The following is a 21,607-nucleotide window of genomic DNA, read 5'->3' as shown; positions in this document are numbered from 1 at the left end:
TATATACTGGTTCTTTCGTTACACAGTTCACCTTGCCACTGTTCAACATTGTACCCTCATGAATGGTTGTCAGCATGTTCACTTCTCTCTTGTCTTTCCACCGAACCGAGAGTATTTGATCACATTTCTGTAACTGGCACTCACCAACTGAGAGTCTACCGTCAAACACTGGCATTTCCCTCCTTCGTGCCTTTACTGTGCCAACCAATCCAGTTCTATTTTCAACCAAAAACTTAGTTAGCAATGGACTTGTATAGTAATTATCTGTGTGTAAGATGTGGCCCTTGTTCATCCATGGTGCCATCAGTGACTTCACCATACTACCCGAGAAACCATGTTCGTCGTTACCGGGAATGTCTACATCACTAGCTGAATACAGAATCATGTGTAACACATATCCTGTTTCAGTCACACAGTACAAAGAATTTCAATCCAAATCTGTTTTGTTTGGAGGGAATATACTGCTTGAATGAAACATATCCTTTGAAAAGCACAAAGGATTCGTCAATCACCAGCTTCTGTGCTGGTACGTAAAAATCTCTGAACTTATCAATCACTTCATTCATATAGTGCATCACTCGCCAAAGTCTATCATCCTCTGTCCGGTCCTCATTACTTGCAAAATGCAGACACCTGAGGAGTATCTGAAACCTATCTCGGGATATATATTTCCCTAAGAAAGGTGTTGAAATAGTCAGATCTTTGCTCCAGTAATCTGTGATAGCGTGTTTGATACAGTGCTTCATCAACATACATATTGCTAAAACACATACATTTCACCTACATTGGTGGTTTTCCAATGTTGCAATCATGAAAATTCTGTTATCTCTCTTCTAATGAGATGAGCCGCATGAAGGTTCGTTTGGTGTACAATATATTCCATGAGCGGCTCATCATAGAATGCTGTAAAATAAAATAGGATATGAGTGTAAAATTCACTCATATCCTCTCCATTATCAGGAAAAAGCTCGGTAATCCCATCTTTATTGTCAAAGGCAGGAATTCGAGGAATAAAACCAACACCATCACTCCACACTAGTACGTCTGGTGTCCTGCGAGACGCAACAGGGGCACGACGGCGAGGAAGTGATGTACACAGCGGACCAGGAGCTGAAGCCTGTTTACGCACAGTACGGCCGCTACGTGCACATAAGGTGGAAGCACGTGAACATCACCACACTACACAGTACCCCATAAAAGGTTGATGCATAAGCTGGAGAAACAGGCAGGAGTAACTGGTAGCGCGCTCCAGTGGATAAGGGAGTACCTAAACAATAGAAAGCAGAGAGTTACAGTGAGGAGTGAGACCTCAGACTGGCGTGAAGTCACCAGTGGAGTCCCACAGGGCTCTGTACTTGGACCTATCCTGTTTCTGATATACGTAAATGATCTCCCAGAGGGTATAGACTCATTCCTCTCAATGTTTGCTGACGACGCCAAAATTATGAGAAGGATTAAGACAGAGGAGGACAGTTTGAGGCTTCAAGAAGACCTGGACAAGCTGCAGGAATGGTCGAACAAATGGCTGTTAGAGTTTAACCCAAGCAAATGTAATGTAATGAAGATAGGGGTAGGAAGCAGGAAACCAGATACAAGGTACCATTTGGGAGATGAAATACTTCAAGAGTCAGAGAGAAAGACCTGGGGGTTGATATCACACCAGACCTGTCCCCTGAAGCTCATATCAAGAGGATAACATCAGCAGCATATGCCAGGTTGGCTAACATAAGAACGGCCTTTAGAAACTTGTGTAAGGAATCTTTCAGAACATTATATACCGCATATGTCAGACCAATCCTGGAGTATGCGGCTCCAGCATGGAGTCCATATCTAGTCAAGCATAAGACTAAAATGGAAAAGGTTCAAAGGTTTGCCACCAGACTAGTACCCGAGCTGAGAGGTATTAGCTACGAGGAGAGACTACGGGAATTAAACCTCACTTCGTTGGAAGACAGAAGAGTTAGGGGGGACATGGTCACCACATTCAAGATTCTCAAGGGAATCGACAGGGTTGATAAAGACAGGCTGTTTAACACAAGGGGCACACGCACTAGGGGACACAGGTGGAAACTGAGTGCCCAAATGAGCCACAGATATATTAGAAAGAACTTTTTTAGTGTCAGAGTGGTTGACAAATGGAATGCATTAGGAAGTGATATGGTGGAGGCTGACTCCATACACAGTTTCAAGTGTAGATATGATAGAGCCCAATAGGCTCAGGAACCTGTACACCTGTTGATTGACAGTTGAGAGGCGGGACCAAAGAGCCAGAGCTCATCCCCCGCAAGCACAACTAGGTGAGTACACTACCCGAGAACATCACCATCACTACACTACTCTTGGTGCCTCGGCGGCGTGTTCCATGCGGCGGCGCTTGGCTGGGCGAGCAACCCGTTCTCACACAAGACAGCACATATATGACTTAATGCTTTAAGTCAATATGTTGAATATGAATTAGTAAATATGTGATATATTCCCAGTTACTTTTTTTCCAAAGCCCAAACTCTTCCTCACGTACCAATTTACGTCTCACAGTACCCGTCCGTCAACCTAGATAGCAGAATAGTCGTGATTGGTTCAATTATAAGGAAAATTGTACTTTTCAGGTCCCACATGGGTTGTGAAATTTACCTACTATTGTCCATGCTCTTAGAATATTATAGATCAGCTACTTCCTATTAAAGGCTCGTAGTTTTGTTTTGAGAAATATTAGTTGTTCTTAGTAAATTATAATAAGCACTAAAAATGATTACATAGAATAACAGTCCTTCACCAATCAATATTATATACCATAGTTTGTGCTTTACAAATCTTTAAAGGATGTTTTGTAGGAACGCTAACAGAAAACGATGGTTCATTAGAATGTCTATGGGGTAAACTACTGTAAACAGGATGGTATTGTGTCTACTATACCAACTACAGGATCAGTATATTGTCCACTACCACCTGTTAGGTGAGTAAGGGGTGCAATACCACCCACAGGATGGGTATGAGGGTCACATCCACCCAGAGGATGAGTATGGGGATCACATCCACCCACAGGAAGGGTATGGGGTCCAATACCACCCACAGGATGAGTATGGCGTCCACTACAACCCACAGGATGGGTATGGGGCTCCAACCACCCATAGAATAGATATGGGGCTCAAACCACCCATAAAATGGGTATGGGGTCCAATAACACCCACTGGATATGTATGGCGTCCATTGTCGAGCTCGCAAACCGCAGCATTCATCTCAGAACCATGCCTATTTCACGTAGATTCCTTAATAAACGTAAGAGTTTTATATGTCACAAGAAAGATAGAAATATAAGCTTTATTCTAAATACCTTACCATGGGCATATTTAAATTTAAAGCGAAGATACGTGTACTTTTATAATAGCCGAGCTCCGACCCCGGACAGATCGATCGACCGAGCAACTCTCTCTCAGAACAATGTTTATTTCACGTGAATTCGTTAATAAACATATATGTTTTATATGTCTCAAGAAAGACAGACATATAAGCTTCACTTTAAACACTTTACCATAGACATACTTAAAGTTCTAATGAAGATACATGTATTTTAAAAATTACGGAGCTCCCACCCCATACAGACTGAACGACAGAGCAACTCTCTCTCAGATCAATGTTTATTTCACGTAAATTCGTTAATAAACACAAATGTTTTATAAGTCTTAAGCAAGATAGAAATAAGAGCTTCATTTTAAATACATTACAATAGACATATTTATAGCTCAAGTGAAGATACATATGTTTTTATAGTAGCACTCAGTAGCTTGTCGGGCATGGAGTGCAGACGCCTACGCACTTGCCGATATATTGTATAATTAACAAAGATTCGCTAATAAAGCCTAAAATCTTATATGCCTCCAGAAAGACCGAGATATGAACATTATTATGATTGCACCAAATGAAATATATCATGTTCGAGGACAAAGATATATCAATTTTAAATTAAGTTTCGACTCTCTCTTGGGTGAGAGAGAGATGGGGCGACTCTCGCCCCATCTATTGGAGATTCTGTGCACTAAATACCCAAAGCTACTCAAACCCTCATAGCATTATTTAAGTAATGAAGTAATATGGTATATTTACTCACTATAATGTGGGTGCTGAATGCAGAACATGAGAAAACATATATTTACTCCAAACTAATGTAATTTCATTATTAAATAAGTAGCATCAAAGGAAGTCGACGGTCCAAGCGTCAATGTTGTGGAGCGACTTATCCAAGATATATCGTTGTTTGGAAAGTGTTTGTTGGCATATCCAGGGGTCGCACTTCTCTGCTCAAATTATCACAAATTTAAATTATAATGTTAACAAGTAGAATACGTATTTTTAATAAAATCTAACATAACTAGCCAGAAAACATTTAACATTTATTAAAAGATATATGTTTGGAAGTTAAATCGACTTCATATTCAATTTCTTTCTTTATTATGCACCCCATACCCATCCCGTAGGCGGTGGTGTACAGGATTACAGAGGCACATAATCGGTTCAGGAACTGAACCCTCTAGTTCGTTTAGCTAAGCAAATAACAATATATGACGCTAGTTAAAAAATTATCAATGTTGTATACACATGTACACACCCTCATACATACATGTATATATATATATATGTCGTACCTAGTAGCCAGACCGCACTTCACAGCCTACTATGCAAGGCCCGATTTGCCTAATAAGCCAAGTTTTCATGAATTAATTGTTTTTCAAGTACCTAACCTACCTAACCTAACCTAACCTAACCTAACTTTTTCGGCTACCTAACCTAACCTAACCTATAAAGATAGGTTAGGTAGGGTTGGTTAGGTTCGGTCATATATCTACGTTAATTTTAACTAAAATAAAACAAAATTGACCTCATACATAATGAAATGGGTAGCTTTATCATTTCATAAGAAAAAAATTAGAGAAAATAACTTAATACTAAAAAACTTGCCTTATTAGGCAAATCAGGCCTTGCATAGTAGGCTGAGAAGTGCATTCTGGCTATTAGGTACGACATATATATATATATATATATATATATATATATATATATATATATATATATATATATATATATATATATATATATATACAGGTATATATATATACGTATACACATATACATACATATCTAATCACCCACATAATTACACACATCAATAATCTTTGTGTCACAAGTGACATTACAAGAGGCTCACAACAGTCACTATACGAGGCACTTTACATCTATAGTGAGTCACACAGTTACTAGTCTTGCTGCACACCCACCCAACTGGGCGGCAGCTTTACAGTCATGTCCTCCACACCCACCCAACTGGGCGGCAGCTTTACAGTCATGTGCATGCATTACCTACAGTAAGCAAATTTTGGATACTTCGCTAAAATTTCGGGCAGCACATCATTATGAATGAAGTACTTACACATTTCTTGGACACTATTGATGGTGTTATTTCTAAATTCCGCAATTTTTTCACATTCCATTATATAATGACGCAAAGTATGTGAATAGTTCTGCTGACAGAGTTTACATTTAGTCAAATGTAAATCAGCAGATGTTACAAACTCCCAGAGGTACTTGTAGCCGAGCCTAAGCCTAGCAGTGGTAACATCTAGAAGTCTGAGTATCTAGTGGGCCATTTTTGGTAAGCAGAACTGGCGCTGTGGGATGAACCAAACGTCGAGTTAAGGGGCCTAAATGAATGCTCATTCATATATGGCCCACTAGATGCATTCGGAGATCAATATGGGAAGGAATCCACAGGAGACAAACTCTGACTCCATCATTGATTATTTCACTATATCTGTGTCTAGCTTCAGAGATAAGCACGTCACAGTTATGCCTTGGGAAGCTGAGGGCAGTCAAGGATGACAAGGCGTCACTTACAATTAGCGTGTCAACTTTGGATTCATATACGCGCTCTAGTGCAAGGATTATGGCAACCAATTCTGTTTGAAGAGTGGAGGCCCAGTTACTTAGACGCGCTCCACACTAATGGGAGATGGAACCATCTCTCCCTGTCTCAACAACTGCACTTCCAGCTGCACCATAGGACTGATCCAAGGATCCATCAGTGTAAATAATTTGGGAAAAGGAGCGCTCTCTGACTAAAGCATAAATTTGGCTTAAGGCATTGTACTTTGCTTCTTGTCGAAGCAAGGACTGTTCTTTAATCAGCTTCTTGGGTGGGAAAGGGGGACAGTAATTTGGAAAGGAGTGATCTCCCATGGGGCAGGAAAGTGTTGTTGTTGTCTCTCTTGGTAGGGGTGATGAAAGTTATACATTCTGAGCACATTGGCAGTTACCGTAACCCATTTGGAGGGATGCTGATCTTCAAGGAAGAAGGCTTGGAGGGCTTCAGTGCAGGGATTAGGGTGGGTTAGCCTAAGCATCTTGATACCAATTAAAGCATTAATTTCAGTGATACAATCACTTACACATGAAATATTCAGTTCCTTCCTCATGTTTAGTAATTTAGTTGTACGGGGGCATCCGAGGATAATCCTCATGGCTTCGTTTTGCATCTTTTCCAGCTCTCCAAGCATTCTCTCAGGCACTAGAGCAAGCATGGGTGCAGCATAATCAATCAGCGACCTAATATATGAGAGATACATCATTTTGACAATTCTCACATTTGCACCATAGCTTGGATGGTAGCCTGCCACAGTCTTGAGAGCACGGAGCCTCTCTCTACATTAGCGACCCAGTCTGGCTACAACATTGCGGTACAGTAAGGAACTTCAAGACCAAGGAATTTGTATCTGGTTACATAGTCGAGCAGAGAGCCATCATGCAACTGCATTTTGCGAACGGCCCCACCCCGTCTGGGTGGGCGTCGGTTCAGGATCTTTGTTTTCTCTACTGAGGTGACCAAGCCTAGTTCATAGGACAATAGTTTTGCTATATATACTCGTTATTCGTTGACATGCGTTCGCTACCTAAACTACCATGTACTGTACTTATGTAAAATCTCCCATGTCTCTTCACTCATCTCACCGAACCCTACAGGCTCTGTGATATATTGTTTAATTAATTGAGATTCACAAATAAAGCTTATAATTGTATATGTTATCAGAAAGGCAGAGCTTAGTTTAGTTCATTTATTATGCACCCCATACCCATCCTATGGGCGATAGTGGAGTGTTACAGAGGCACATAATTGGCTCAGGGACTGAGCCCCACAATTCATATAGCCAAGCAAGTTATAATCTTGATAAGCTAGTTACAAAAGTCAATACACATTGTCACATCAACAATGGGCTCGAGACCGACCACAAGTACAGTTTATAATTTAAGCAACTGATTTATATGGAGGGCTAGTGTCACAATTGAAATGTTTATCCTACACATAACCCCCTCTCCCCCATCCAATAGGCAGCGGTGGATAGGTTACAATCAAGTCGTTTTTTGCGTTTTATTCAGAGATTAGATCTTATTGGGTGAGGAAAGATATCCATATTTTAAAGAAGGCTTCTTGGCTGATGCTCTCCATTGATGGAAAATATACAACCTTTTGAAAATTAATGTTAGTTTGATCTAGATATTGTAATTAACGAAAGTATTTATGTCATCTGAAAGGTAGAAATATAGGCTACATTTAAAATCCTTTGTCATAAATATAACTGAAGTGAAAACGAAGATATATGCGTTTTGATAGTTACTTGATGGCTTGCTCTGAGAGTGTGAAGCCCTGCACACCAGCCAATAAATTGTATAATTAGTTTCCATATATTTTAATTAATCTTAAAAATCTCTATGTCAGAAGAAAGGAAGATGTAGCCGTTAATGTGACAACATTTAAAAATATATATATCTTAAGTTAAATAAATAATACCACCTTATTGCCGGTGTCCGGACACATGAAAATTACCTAGGTATCAGTATCCAGCCAGGCGGGGATCACAGGCTGCACAATACTGATAAATTATGTAATGCACTACTTGTGGTCCATTTCGAACCCATTTATGATGTGACGACTTATAGCGAATTTTGTAACTAGCTCATCAAGATTGTAACTTGCTTAGCTAAATGAATTGTGGGGTTCGGTCCATTCATTTTTTCTTTATTATGCACCCCATAATACCCATCCCGTGGGCGGTGGTGTAAAGGATTACACAGTCACATAATCGGTTCAGGAACTGAAGCCTCTAGTTCGTTTAGCTAAGCAAATAACAATCTTTTGACGCTAGTTACAAAATTATTAATGTACACATACTTATGCATACATGTACATATACATACGTATACATATATACATACACATACATATTTAATCACCCACACAAATACACACATCAGTAATCTTGTGTCACAAGTAATTCAACAAGAGGCTCACAACAGTCACTATACAAGGCACTTTACATTTATGGTGAGTCACACAGTTACTAGTCTTGCTGCACACCCACCCAACTGGGCGGCAGCTTTACAGTCATGTGCTCCACACCCACCCAACTGGGCGGCAGCTTTACAGTCATGTACTCCACACCCACCCAACTGGGCGGCAGCTTTACAGTCATGTGCTGCATACATACCCAACTGGGCGGCAGCTTTACAGTCATGTGCTCCACACCCACCCAACTGGGCGGCAGCTTTACAGTCATGTGCTGCATACATACCCAACTGGGCGGCAGCTTTACAGTCATGTGCTCCACACTCACCCAACTGGGCGGCAGCTTTACAGTCATGTGCATGCATTACCTACAGTAAGCAAATTTTGGATACTTCGCTAAGATTTCGGGCAGCACATCATTATGAATGAAGTACTTATACCCATTTCACGGACACTATTGATGTTGTTATCTTTAAATTCCGCGATTTTTTCACATTCCATTATATAATGACTCAAAGTATGCGAATAGTTCTGCTGACAGAGTTTACATTTAGTCAAATCTACATCATCAGATGTTACAAATTCCCAGAGGTACTTGTAGCTGAGCCTAAACCTAGCAGTGGTAATTAACATCTAGAAGTCTGCTAACATTATTGAATGACCCATAGACGAGCGATTCATCAAAGTTTATACAATATTGTGAAATTGAGAGTCAGTGTAGTAACATAAATTGGTAAATCATAAATATTGTAAGTTAAGAATCTGATGCATGTGTGTGTGTTGGGGGGGGGGGGGTCACTCTGCCACTCTCCCCCTTGGTAAGGGAGAGTGGCAGGTAACCTTAGAAGTTCTGTGGTCAACGTGGGGGAGGGGGGGTCAAATCCACCCTCCAACATCTGGGCATAGTACCAGCAGCCTCCACAACACTCCATCAGCCTCCACAACACTCCATCAGCCTCCAGCTGGTGCTTGTAGATGCCTCATCTAACCTCACTTATGTCACACATTAACCTACAGTTCCTGTGATATATAAACCTCATCACAGTGGCGTCTCACCAATATAAGCTGTATTGGATTTTGTCACGAAATGACGAAATGACTGGACGTATATGTATGTATGTATGTATGTATGTATGTATGTATGTATGTATGTATGTATGTATGTATGCATGCATGTATGCATGTATGTATGCATGTATGCATGTATGTATGTATGTATGGATGTATGGATGTATGTATGTATGTACGCATGCATGTATGTATGTATGTATGTATGTATGTATGTATGTATGTATGTATGTATGTATGTATGTATGTATGTATGTATGTATGCATGTATGTATGTACGCATGTACGCATGTATGTATGTATGTATGTATGTATGTATGTATGTATGTATGTATGTATGTATGTATGTACTCATGTATGCATGTATGTATGTATGTGTATGTATGTATGTATGTATGTATGTATGTATGTATGTATGTATGTATGTATGTATGTATGTATGTATGTATGTATGTATGTATGTATTCCCAATCACGTTAAAGACTCCCCCTCTATCATCCAATTAAAGAGAAAAACAACTATGTACTAAATAATCAACTCCTTGTAACTTTAATTATGCTGACCTTCCTATCTGTATTCAGACTGAGCCTACCATCATTATAGGTGATTATAACACTAGACAGGAATATTGGTAATTCGCAGTTCAGTAATCGTAACGGCAACCAACTGTTGTCACTATTAGGTAGTCACGATGATGCACAGATTGGTGCAGTTCATCTGAGCCTTCATCAGTTGAAGATTTTAACAATGAGCTCACAGGTACTATCGAGCAGTTTATAGAATCACTTGATCCATCGTCCAGGCCACGTAACCCAAATTACACTGGTCATAGCACTTATGTTTATTATAATGATTCTAAATTGCATGCACTAAAACGCACTGCCAGAATAATTGGACTAGCTTGTAGAAGGACCCGCACTGCTGAAATGCTTAAGCTCTTTCAAGCGGCTCTGGCAGAGGCCAGGGAACGTATGGTGGAGCTGAGGCAGACAGACTGGGAAACTTTTGTCCATGGTCTCAATTCTCACACGCCACTTAAGTCGGGCATGGAAGGATATCAACAATGCCAATGGGAAAAATGCTGCAGAGATCTCGTACCCTAATCCTCTGCACAGAGCAAATGAGCTTGTTGATGCTTGGGCCACGACTTCCAGCTTTGACAGTCTTCCTCTACCCTCACAGAATGAACTAAATAATAGTATACTGATAGGGCAAGGCTCCTTGACTTCATGCGTCATCAAGAGGATGACTATGACATGCTTTTTACTGAATACGAACTAGATTCTGCTCTACATAAAGGTAAAGCTACATCACCCGGGGAGGATGGAGTTACTTACGGCATACTGCATATGCTTCTGCTAGTTCCAGGGAATCCCTTGTTTCAATTGTATAATATGAGCTATGTAACTGGGGAGCTTCCTAAGTCATGGACCAACAGTGTTATTATTCCCATTCCTAAGCCTCACCAGCCGAGTGCTTTTCGCCCAATCTCCCTCACTAGTTGTCTCTATAAGTGTCTTGAGAGGATGATTCTCAACCGTCTCCTTTACAAAATTAATAATATGTTGTCTCCCCAGATATATTGTTTTACGCATGGAAAGAGTGTACATCACTGTATTACCACATTCCTCACCCTGCATACTGATAGGTCATATACCACTTTTCTAGATCTTAAGTCAGCCTTTGACATTGCTAGCCCACACGTCATTCTGAGAGAACTTGCTAAAATGAATATTGGAGGATGGCTTCTACGGTGGATAAGAGGCTATCTATCCAACAGGAAGTCATCTGTACTGTTCCAAGGGCACAGACGTGTAACGAGAGATTTTGAACTTGGCACTCCACAGGGAGGTGTCCTCAGTCGTACTCTGTTCAATGTGTTAATCAATGCACTTTTAAACTTAGTAACTAGAAGGTCCAGCGAACACATTATTAGCTATGTGGATGATATACTGATCCGCACCAATGGGTATATCAACACCCAAAATGTTCTGAACTCTGTATTGTACACATGTCAGGAACTATGCTTAGTCATCTCAGTAGAGAAAACAAAGATCCTGAACCGACACCCACCCAGACGGGGTGGGGCCCTTCGCAAAATGCAGTTGGATGATGGCTCTCTGCCCGACTATGTTACCAGATACAAATACCTTGGTCTTGAGGTTCTACTGTATCACAATGTTTTAGCCAGACTGGGTCGCCAATGTAGAGAGAGGCACCGTGCTCTCAAGGCTGTGGCAGGCAGGCTGTGGCAGGCAAACACAACTGTACCGTACAGTGTTATATATTTATTTCAGTTTGAACAATTTTTAACATTAAAGGATAAATTCTTTAATTGGTTGAAATTGGTTTTAACATTCGAAATCTAATTTGTTGATGTTAAATAATATAAGGTTCAAATTTATCAAGATACATACTTTAAAACTATTTCTATTTGATACCAACAGTATCACGTTAAGAGAAGCGTCTCGCCTTGCTAACCCAAGTATAAAATATATAAAGAAACAGTGCAACTGTACTGGTATCTGGAGTACAAATATATGTCCCCTATTTAAAGAAAAATAAACTGCACCAATCACTGCCACTCCTCACACCAATGCAACAATAAGGAGAGTGATAACAGTGCTTCACATTCGACAATGTTAAATTATTTAACAGATGACGAGATAATGAACATTGGAACAAATGTACAGCTCTCTGACCTTCACATAAAATCTGCATGTGACCTCATGAAACTGTGCCAAGCGTAGAAGGCCTTCATGACCCAGCGATGTAGCGGGACCTCTCCTGGCCAGTTACAATTGGTGAATTTATTCAAATTATCCAAGTTGATGGATGTCACTGGGGTCACCAACCATCAACGTTTCCAACATTGGAGTAACTGGACAAATTAACATATACGACACCAGGCATAAATTACCATCCAAATCTACTGCAGTTATCTTGTGTGCTCTTGCTAATTGCCAGGATGATAAGCTGATATGCAATATAATGAATGTCAGCAGACACAGGGACTCAAGTATGAGTGGGGTATATGCTGTTGCGTTTGCTGCATCACTTGCAAGTGGTGTAGATCCGGTGAACCTCGTATGATGTGCAGAATGAGACAACATCTTCAAGAGAACTTTAATGGAAAGTGTCTCATCTCATTCCCTGCAGCTCAGACACTGAGAAGAAAACGAATCATCTGGTCATGCTCGATGGAAGTGTACTGCATTTGCAGAAAGCCAAATGATTTGAAGCTGATGGTATGCTGTGACCGTTGCAATATTTGGCACCATGGATCATGTGTAGGTGTTACAGAATGTAATGATGATTCGTGGATTTGTTTCTTGTGCGCTAGCAAGTTGTGAATTATAATTTAAAATAATTAATTAATACATTATTATTATTATTATTATTATTATTATTATAACCTTACCAAATGCTTTGCTGAATCAAATAATGTTATTACTTTCAATGTGTTACAATAGCATAATTAAGTGCTGCAAGTGTCAGGTCTTTTATATAGTCGGTATTTGTTATATTCTGTACTCTTTTTATGTTATTTAAATTTCAAATAGAAATAGTTTTAAAAGTATGTATCTTAATAAATTTGAACCTTATATTATTTAACATCAACAAATTAGATTTCGAATGTTAAAACCAATTTCAACCAGTTAAAGGATTTATCCTTTAATGTTAAAAATTGTTCAAACTGAAATAAATATATAACACTGTACGGTACAGTTGTGTTTAATTATGTTTTGCGATTCCTTTGGAAAAAGTATTTGTGCACCAAGTACTACTAGGTCATTATGAGATATGCTGAATGTTGTCAATATACCATCTGAATACGCTTCACTTTACGTTCATCATTGAACGTCCTAATGATTAAGGTCCCCAAAAGGACTTAATCAGACATCAGTGGATATTTTTACTCTCCCTCTCTCTCAGAGCATCCCCTTATGTGTTGTATGTGGGTGCTGAAGTTCAGTCTCTTGTCTATGTTTAGGTGAAGGAACTTTCCATAATTGTTATTGCTAATGTTTACTTGTAATACTGTGTATATACATCCAGTCCAGTGTTCTTACCCTCGACCGCGGCGAGGGTAAGCCGCGGCCGTATGGTCTGAAACCCACAAATATTTACAATGGGGGGGGGGGGGGTGGATAGCATTTCCTCTTCAAGCACGCGCACACAAATGAACTATGTTACTTAACTGGAAGCACTCGTACAACATAATTTACACGATTTCTCAGGATTATTATACTTCTTACCAGTATATATATACAGTATAGTACCAAGGAGGTTCTATGAATTTTGTGGCTAGCTCCTCAAGATTGTAACTTGCTTAGATAAATAAATTGTGTGTTCAGTCCCTGAACCCATTATGTGGTAAATTAACTAAACTAAAAACTATAGTATGGCGACGAAACCTGAACTGCATAATCTAAATAGGGATTAACCAGAAAAAGATATAGGTGAAGAATAACACCAGGTAACTGTAAAGCTGCTGCCCAGTTGGGTGGGTGTTGAGCACATGACTGTAAAGCTGCCGCTCAGTTGGGTGGGTGTGGAGCACCTGACTGTAAAGCTGCCGCCCAGTTGGGTGGGTGTGGAGCACATGACTGTAAAGCTGCCGCCCAGTTGGGTGGGTGTGGAGCACATGACTGTAAAGCTGCCGCCCAGTTGGGTGGGTGTGGAGCACATGACTGTAAAGCTGCCGCCCAGTTGGGTGGGTGTGGAGCACATGACTGTAAAGCTGCCGCCCAGTTGGGTGGGTGTGGAGCACATGACTGTAAAGCTGCCGCCCAGTTGGGTGGGTGTGGAGCACATGACTGTAAAGCTGCCGCCCAGTTGGGTGGGTGTGCAGCAAGACTAGTAACTGTGTGACTCACCATAAATGTAAAGTGCCTTGTATAGTGACTGTTGTGAGTCTCTTGTTGAATCACTTGTGACACAAAAGATTACTGATGTGTGTATTTGTGGTGGTGATTAAATATGTATGTGTATGTATATATGTATACGTATGAATATGTACATGTATGCATAAGTATGTGTACATTAATAATTTTGTAACTTGCGTCAAAAGATTGTTATTTGCTTAGCTAAACGAACTAGAGGGTTCAGTTCCTGAACCGATTATGTGCCTGTGTAATCCTTTACACCACCGCCCACGGGAAATTCATTTAGCTAAGCAAGTTACAATCTTGATGAGCTAGTTACAAAATTCGCTATAAGTCGTCACTTCATAAATGGGTTCGAAATGGACCACAAGTAGTGCATTACATAATTTATCAGTATTGTGCAGCCTGTGATCCCCGCCTGGCTGGATACTGATACCTAGGTAATTTTCATGTGTCCGGACACCGGCAATAAGGTGGTATTATTTATTTAACTTAAGATATATATATTTTTAAATGTTGTCACATTAACGGCTACATCTTCCTTTCTTCTGACATATAGATTTTTAAGATTAATTAAAATATATGGAAACTAATTATACAATTTATTGGCTGGTGTGCAGGGCTTCACACTCTCAGAGCAAGCCATCAAGTAACTATCAAAACGCATATATCTACGTTTTCACTTCAGTTATATTTATGACAAAGGATTTTAAATGTAGTCTATATTTCTACCTTTCAGATGACATAAATACTTTCGTTAATTACAATATCTAGATCAAACTAACATTGATTTTCAAAAGGTTGTATATTTTCCATCAATGGAGAGCATCAGCCAAGAAGCCTTCTTTAAAATATGAATATCTTTCCTCACCCAATAAGATCTAATCTCTGAATAAAACGCAAAAAACGACTTGATTGTAACCTATCCACCGCTGCCTATTGGATGGGGGAGAGGGGGTTATGTGTAGGATAAACATTTCAATTGTGACACTAGCCCTCCATATAAATCAGTTGCTTAAATTATAAACTGTACTTGTGGTCGGTCTCGAGCCCATTGTTGATGTGACAATGTGTATTGACTTTTGTAACAAGCTTATCAAGATTATAACTTGCTTGGCTATATGAATTGTGGGGCTCAGTCCCTGAGCCAATTATGTGCCTCTGTAACACTCCACTATCGCCCATAGGATGGGTATGGGGTGCATAATAAATGAACTAAACTAAGCTCTGCCTTTTTGATAACATATACAATTATAAGCTTTATTTGTGAATCTCAATTAATTAAACAATATATCACAGAGCCTGTAGGGTTCGGTGAGATGAGTGAAGAGACATGGGAGATTTTACATAAGTACAGTACATGGTAGTTTAAGTAGCGAACGCATGTCAACGAATAACGAGTATATATAGCAAAACTATTGTCCTATGAACTAGGCTTGGTCACCTCAGTAGAGAAAACAAAGATCCTGAACCGACGCCCACCCAGACGGGGTGGGGCCGTTCGCAAAATGCAGTTGCATGATGGCTCTCTGCTCGACTATGTAACCAGATACAAATTCCTTGGTCTTGAAGTTCCTTACTGTACCGCAATGTTGTAGCCAGACTGGGTCGCTAATGTAGAGAGAGGCTCCGTGCTCTCAAGACTGTGGCAGGCTACCATCCAAGCTATGGTGCAAATGTGAGAATTGTCAAAATGATGTATCTCTCATATATTAGGTCGCTGATTGATTATGCTGCACCCATGATTGCTCTAGTGCCTGAGAGAATGCTTGGAGAGCTGGAAAAGATGCAAAACGAAGCCATGAGGATTATCCTCGGATGCCCCCGTACAACTAAATTACTAAACATGAGGAAGGAACTGAATATTTCATGTGTAAGTGATTGTATCACTGAAATTAATGCTTTAATTGGTATCAAGATGCTTAGGCTAACCCACCCTAACCCCTGCACTGAAGCCCTCCAAGCCTTCTTCCTTGAAGATCAGCATCCCTCCAAATGGGTTACGGTAACTGCCAATGTGCTCAGAATGTATAACTTTCATCACCCCTACCAAGAGAGACAACAACAACACTTTCCTGCCCCATGGGAGATCACTCCTTTCCAAATTACTGTCCCCCTTTCCCACCCAAGAAGCTGATTAAAGAACAGTCCTTGCTTCGACAAGAAGCAAAGTACAATGCCTTAAGCCAAATTTATGCTTTAGTCAGAGAGCGCTCCCTTTCCCAAATTATTTACACTGATGGATCCTTGGATCAGTCCTATGGTGCAGCTGGAAGTGCAGTTGTTGTGACAGGGAGAGATGGTTCCATCTCCCATGAGTGTGGAGCGCGTCTAAGTAACTGGGCCTCCACTCTTCAAACAGAATTGGTTGCCATAATCCTTGCACTAGAGCGCGTATATGAATCCAAAGTTGACACGCTAATTGTAAGTGACTCCTTGTCATCCTTGACTGCCCTCAGCTTCCCAAGGCATAACTGTGACGTGCTTATCTCTGTAGCTAGACACAGATATAGTGAAATAATCAATGATGGAGTCAGAGTTTGTCTCCTGTGGATTCCTTCCCATATTGATCTCCGAATGCATCTAGTGGGCCATATATGAATGAGCATTCATTTAGGCCCCTTAACTCGACGTTTGGTTCATCCCACAGCGCCAGTTCTGCTTACCAAAAATGGCCCACTAGATACTCAGACTTCTAGATGTTACCACTGCTAGGCTTAGGCTCGGCTACAAGTACCTCTGGGAGTTTGTAATATCTGCTGATTTACATTTGACTAAATGTAAACTCTGTCAGCAGAACTATTCGCATACTTTGCGTCATTATATAATGGAATGTGAAAAAATTGCGGAATTTAGAAATAACACCATCAATAGTGTCCAAGAAATGTGTAAGTACTTCATTCATAATGATGTGCTGCCCGAAATTTTAGCGAAGTATCCAAAATTTGCTTACTGTAGGTAATGCATGCACATGACTGTAAAGCTGCCGCCCAGTTGGGTGGGTGTGGAGGACATGACTGTAAAGCTGCCGCCCAGTTGGGTGGGTGTGGAGCACATGACTGTAAAGCTGCCGCCCAGTTGGGTGGGTGTGCAGCAAGACTAGTAACTGTGTGACTCACTATAGATGTAAAGTGCCTCGTATAGTGACTGTTGTGAGCCTCTTGTAATGTCACTTGTGACACAAAGATTATTGATGTGTGTAATTGTGTGGGTGATTAGATATGTATGTATATGTGAACGTATATATATATATATATATATATATATATATATATATATATATATATATATATATATATATATATATATATATATATATATATACATGTAATAAATCTCTCTCTCTCTATACATGTATGTATGAGGGTGTGTACATGTGTATACAACATTGATAATTTTTTAACTAGCGTCATATATTGTTATTTGCTTAGCTAAACAAACTAGAGGGTTCAGTTCCTGAACCGATTATGTGCCTCTGTAATCCTGTACACCACCGCCCACGGGATGGGTATGGGGTGCATAATAAAGAAAGAAATTGAATATGAAGTCGATTTAACTTCCAAACATATATTTTTTAATAAATGTTAAATGTTTTCTGGCTAGTTATGTTAGATTTTATTAAAAATACGTATTCTACTTGTTAACATTATAATTTAAATTTGTGATAATTTGAGCAGAGAAGTGCGACCCCTGGATATGCCAACAAACACTTTCCAAACAACGATATATCTTGGATAAGTCGCTCCACAACATTGACGCTTGGACCGTCGACTTCCTTTGATGCTACTTATTTAATAATGAAATTACATTAGTTTGGAGTAAATATATGTTTTCTCATGTTCTGCATTCAGCACCCACATTATAGTGAGTAAATATACCATATTACTTCATTACTTAAATAATGCTATGAGGGTTTGAGTAGCTTTGGGTATTTAGTGCACAGAATCTCCAATAGATGGGGCGAGAGTCGCCCCATCTCTCTCTCACCCAAGAGAGAGTCGAAACTTAATTTAAAATTGATATATCTTTGTCCTCGAACATGATATATTTCATTTGGTGCAATCATAATAATGTTCATATCTCGGTCTTTCTGGAGGCATATAAGATTTTAGGCTTTATTAGCGAATCTTTGTTAATTATACAATATATCGGCAAGTGCGTAGGCGTCTGCACTCCATGCCCGACAAGCTACTGAGTGCTACTATAAAAACATATGTATCTTCACTTGAGCTATAAATATGTCTATTGTAATGTATTTAAAATGAAGCTCTTATTTCTATCTTGCTTAAGACTTATAAAACATTTGTGTTTATTAACGAATTTACGTGAAATAAACATTGATCTGAGAAAGAGTTGCTCTGTCGTTCAGTCTGTATGGGGTGGGAGCTCCGTAATTTTTAAAATACATGTATCTTCATTAGAACTTTAAGTATGTCTATGGTAAAGTGTTTAAAGTGAAGCTTATATGTCTGTCTTTCTTGAGACATATAAAACATATATGTTTATTAACGAATTCACGTGAAATAAACATTGTTCTGAGAGAGAGTTGCTCGGTCGATCGATCTGTCCGGGGTCGGAGCTCGGCTATTATAAAAGTACACGTATCTTCGCTTTAAATTTAAATATGCCCATGGTAAGGTATTTAGAATAAAGCTTATATTTCTATCTTTCTTGTGACATATAAAACTCTTACGTTTATTAAGGAATCTACGTGAAATAGGCATGGTTCTGAGATGAATGCTGCGGTTTGCGAGCTCGACAATGGACGCCATACATATCCAGTGGGTGTTATTGGACCCCATACCCATTTTATGGGTGGTTGGAGCCCCATACCTATTCTATGGGTGGTTGGAGCCCCATACCCATCCTGTGGGTTGTAGTGGACGCCATACTCATCCTGTGGGTGGTATTGGACCCCATACCCTTCCTGTGGGTGGATGTGATCCCCATACTCATCCTCTGGGTGGATGTGACCCTCATACCCATCCTGTGGGTGGTATTGCACCCCTTACTCACCTAACAGGTGGTAGTGGACAATATACCGATCCTGTAGTTGGTATAGTAGACACAATACCATCCTGTTTAGAGTAGTTTACCCCATAGACATTCCAATGAACCATCGTTTTCTGTTAGCGTTCCTACAAAACATCCTTTAAAGGTTTGTAAAGCACAAACTATGGTATATAATATTGATTGGTGAAGGACTGTTATTCTATGTAATCATTTTTAGTGCTTATTATAATTTACTAAGAACAACTAATATTTCTCAAAACAAAACTACGAGCCTTCAATAGGAAGTAGCTGATCTATAATATTCTAAGAGCATGGACAATAGTAGGTAAATTTCACAACCCATGTGGGACCTGAAAAGTACAATTTTCCTTATAATTGAACCAATCACGACTATTCTGCTATCTAGGTTGACGGACGGGTACTGTGAGACGTAAATTGGTACGTGAGGAAGAGTTTGGGCTTTGGAAAAAAAGTAACTGGGAATATATCACATATTTACTAATTCATATTCAACATATTGACTTTAAGCATTAAGTCATATATGTGCTGTCTTGTGTGAGAACGGGTTGGGGCGAGACACTGCTGACGTAACAAATTCTTGCCCAGTAACACCACTGGAACTGGCACCAGGCTCGGTAACACTATGTTCTGATTCCACTTCACTAAAACCAGAAAAAGAGTCACCTTCCTCTGACTTGTTACCGAAAATATCCTCAGACTCTAAATAATCACATGAACTGTGTGGTCGAGGGTGAATTGGAGTAGACACTGGGCTAAGTGGTATGGGTGAGCATACAGTATAGGCCTCGCCATGGGAGGCGGCTGTATCTCATTTTCACTATCAGTGCTACTATCATCGGTCAATTGTGTGTAGTCTTTATCAATATCAGTTATCAAAATTACTTTCCTCACCATCAGAAAATAATTCACTGGTTATTTGCTCTTGGACGAGTGATTGCGTGGTGCGCGCCCGATAAGCGTTCGGCCGTGCGCTCGACATGGTGGCTGCTGGGTAACTGATGCCTCCCACGCGATGGTAGCGTGAGCTGGATTTTTTTTTACAAAATGGTGTCTGTTTACTATAACCCCTAAGCAGCGTATGGGAGTCCCCTCTACCCGCGGGCCTTTCAAATCTTGCGCGGTACTCCAATGCATCATATGATGTGGAGCACAAGTTACTGCAAGTCACTTAACCCATCATATGATGTGTTGCGCACTTAAAGGGTTAATACGCTCAGCATCACTAGTTAATGGCAACATAATAAATATACTTACCATCACTAGTTAATAACAATATGATACACACACACACACTGGTAGTACAGTAAGAATAAAACTGTCCTTACCATCATTAATGGGCAGAAGTTGTGTCTGCTATCGTCCTTGGGAGCCGAGCAGAGATGGAAGCAGTATTACCTATTAGGCAAAATAAAACAAATTTAAGGTTTCTATGACTAAATTTTTCCCACCAAAACATAGTACATTTTTAGAAAAATTTAATAATATTTTTTAGGTATTGTACTTTGAGCAAAAGTAAGGAGGGTGGGCAGGAGTATGGAGGGTGGGCAGGAGTAAGGAGGGTGGGCAGGAGTAAGGAGGGTGGGCAGGAGTATGGAGGGTGGGCAGGAGTAAGGAGGGTGGGCAGGAGTAAGGAGGGTGGGCAGGAGTATGGAGGGTGGGCAGGAGTAAGGAGGGTGGGCAGGAGTAAGGAGGGTGGGCAGGAGTATGGAGGGTGGGCAGGAGTATGGAGGGTGGGCAGAAGTAAGAAAGGTGGGCAGGAATAAGGCGGGTGGGCAGGAGTAAGGAGGGTGGGCAGGAGTATGGAGGGTGGGTAGGAGTAAGGAGGGTGGACAGGAGTATGGAGGGTGGGCAGGAGTAAGGAGGGTGGGCAGGAGTAAGGAGGGTGGGCAGGAGTAAGGAGGGTGGGCAGGAGTATGGAGGATGGGCAGGAGTAAGGAGGGTGGGCAGGAGTAAGGAGGGTGGGCAGGAGTAAGGAGGGTGGGCAGGAGTAAGGAGGATGGGCAGGAGTATGGAGGGAGGGCAGGAGTAAGGAGGGTGGGCAGGAGTAAGGAGGGTGGACAGGAGTATGGAGGGTGGGCAGGAGTAAGGAGGGTGGGGCAGGAAAAGGGAAGGGGTATGGGCGGGTTCTCGGTTGCCTCCCCTCCCTCTCTAACAGCCTACGTAATACAAACCACATGCATTAACCCTAAAGCTGCTACAGCCTGGGCTGTAAAAGCTGGGGCTGGGCAAAAAATATTTGAATTATGTGAAAATTAATATTAAATGTTAGACAAATCTCCAACTTATT

The 21,607-nt window shown here is 40.5% G+C and overlaps 1 protein-coding gene across 1 annotated transcript in view; it reads right to left on the bottom strand.

The window, feature by feature from the left end:
• LOC138371306 (tripartite motif containing 13-like) overlaps positions 1-20,709 on the bottom strand; it is a 49,220-nt gene extending 28,511 nt beyond the window's left edge. The window contains exon 1 of the mRNA XM_069336090.1: positions 20,646-20,709. Within this exon, the coding sequence (XP_069192191.1) occupies positions 20,646-20,651 (6 nt within the window). The 5' untranslated portion in view covers positions 20,652-20,709. The remainder of the gene's footprint in view (positions 1-20,645) is intronic.
• Between the last annotated feature and the right edge of the window lie 898 nt (positions 20,710-21,607).

This window comes from Procambarus clarkii, chromosome 35 (assembly GCF_040958095.1).
Source record: "Procambarus clarkii isolate CNS0578487 chromosome 35, FALCON_Pclarkii_2.0, whole genome shotgun sequence".
Taxonomy (NCBI): Eukaryota; Metazoa; Arthropoda; class Malacostraca; order Decapoda; family Cambaridae; genus Procambarus; species Procambarus clarkii.
This window is presented reverse-complemented; position numbering and strand designations above follow the sequence as displayed.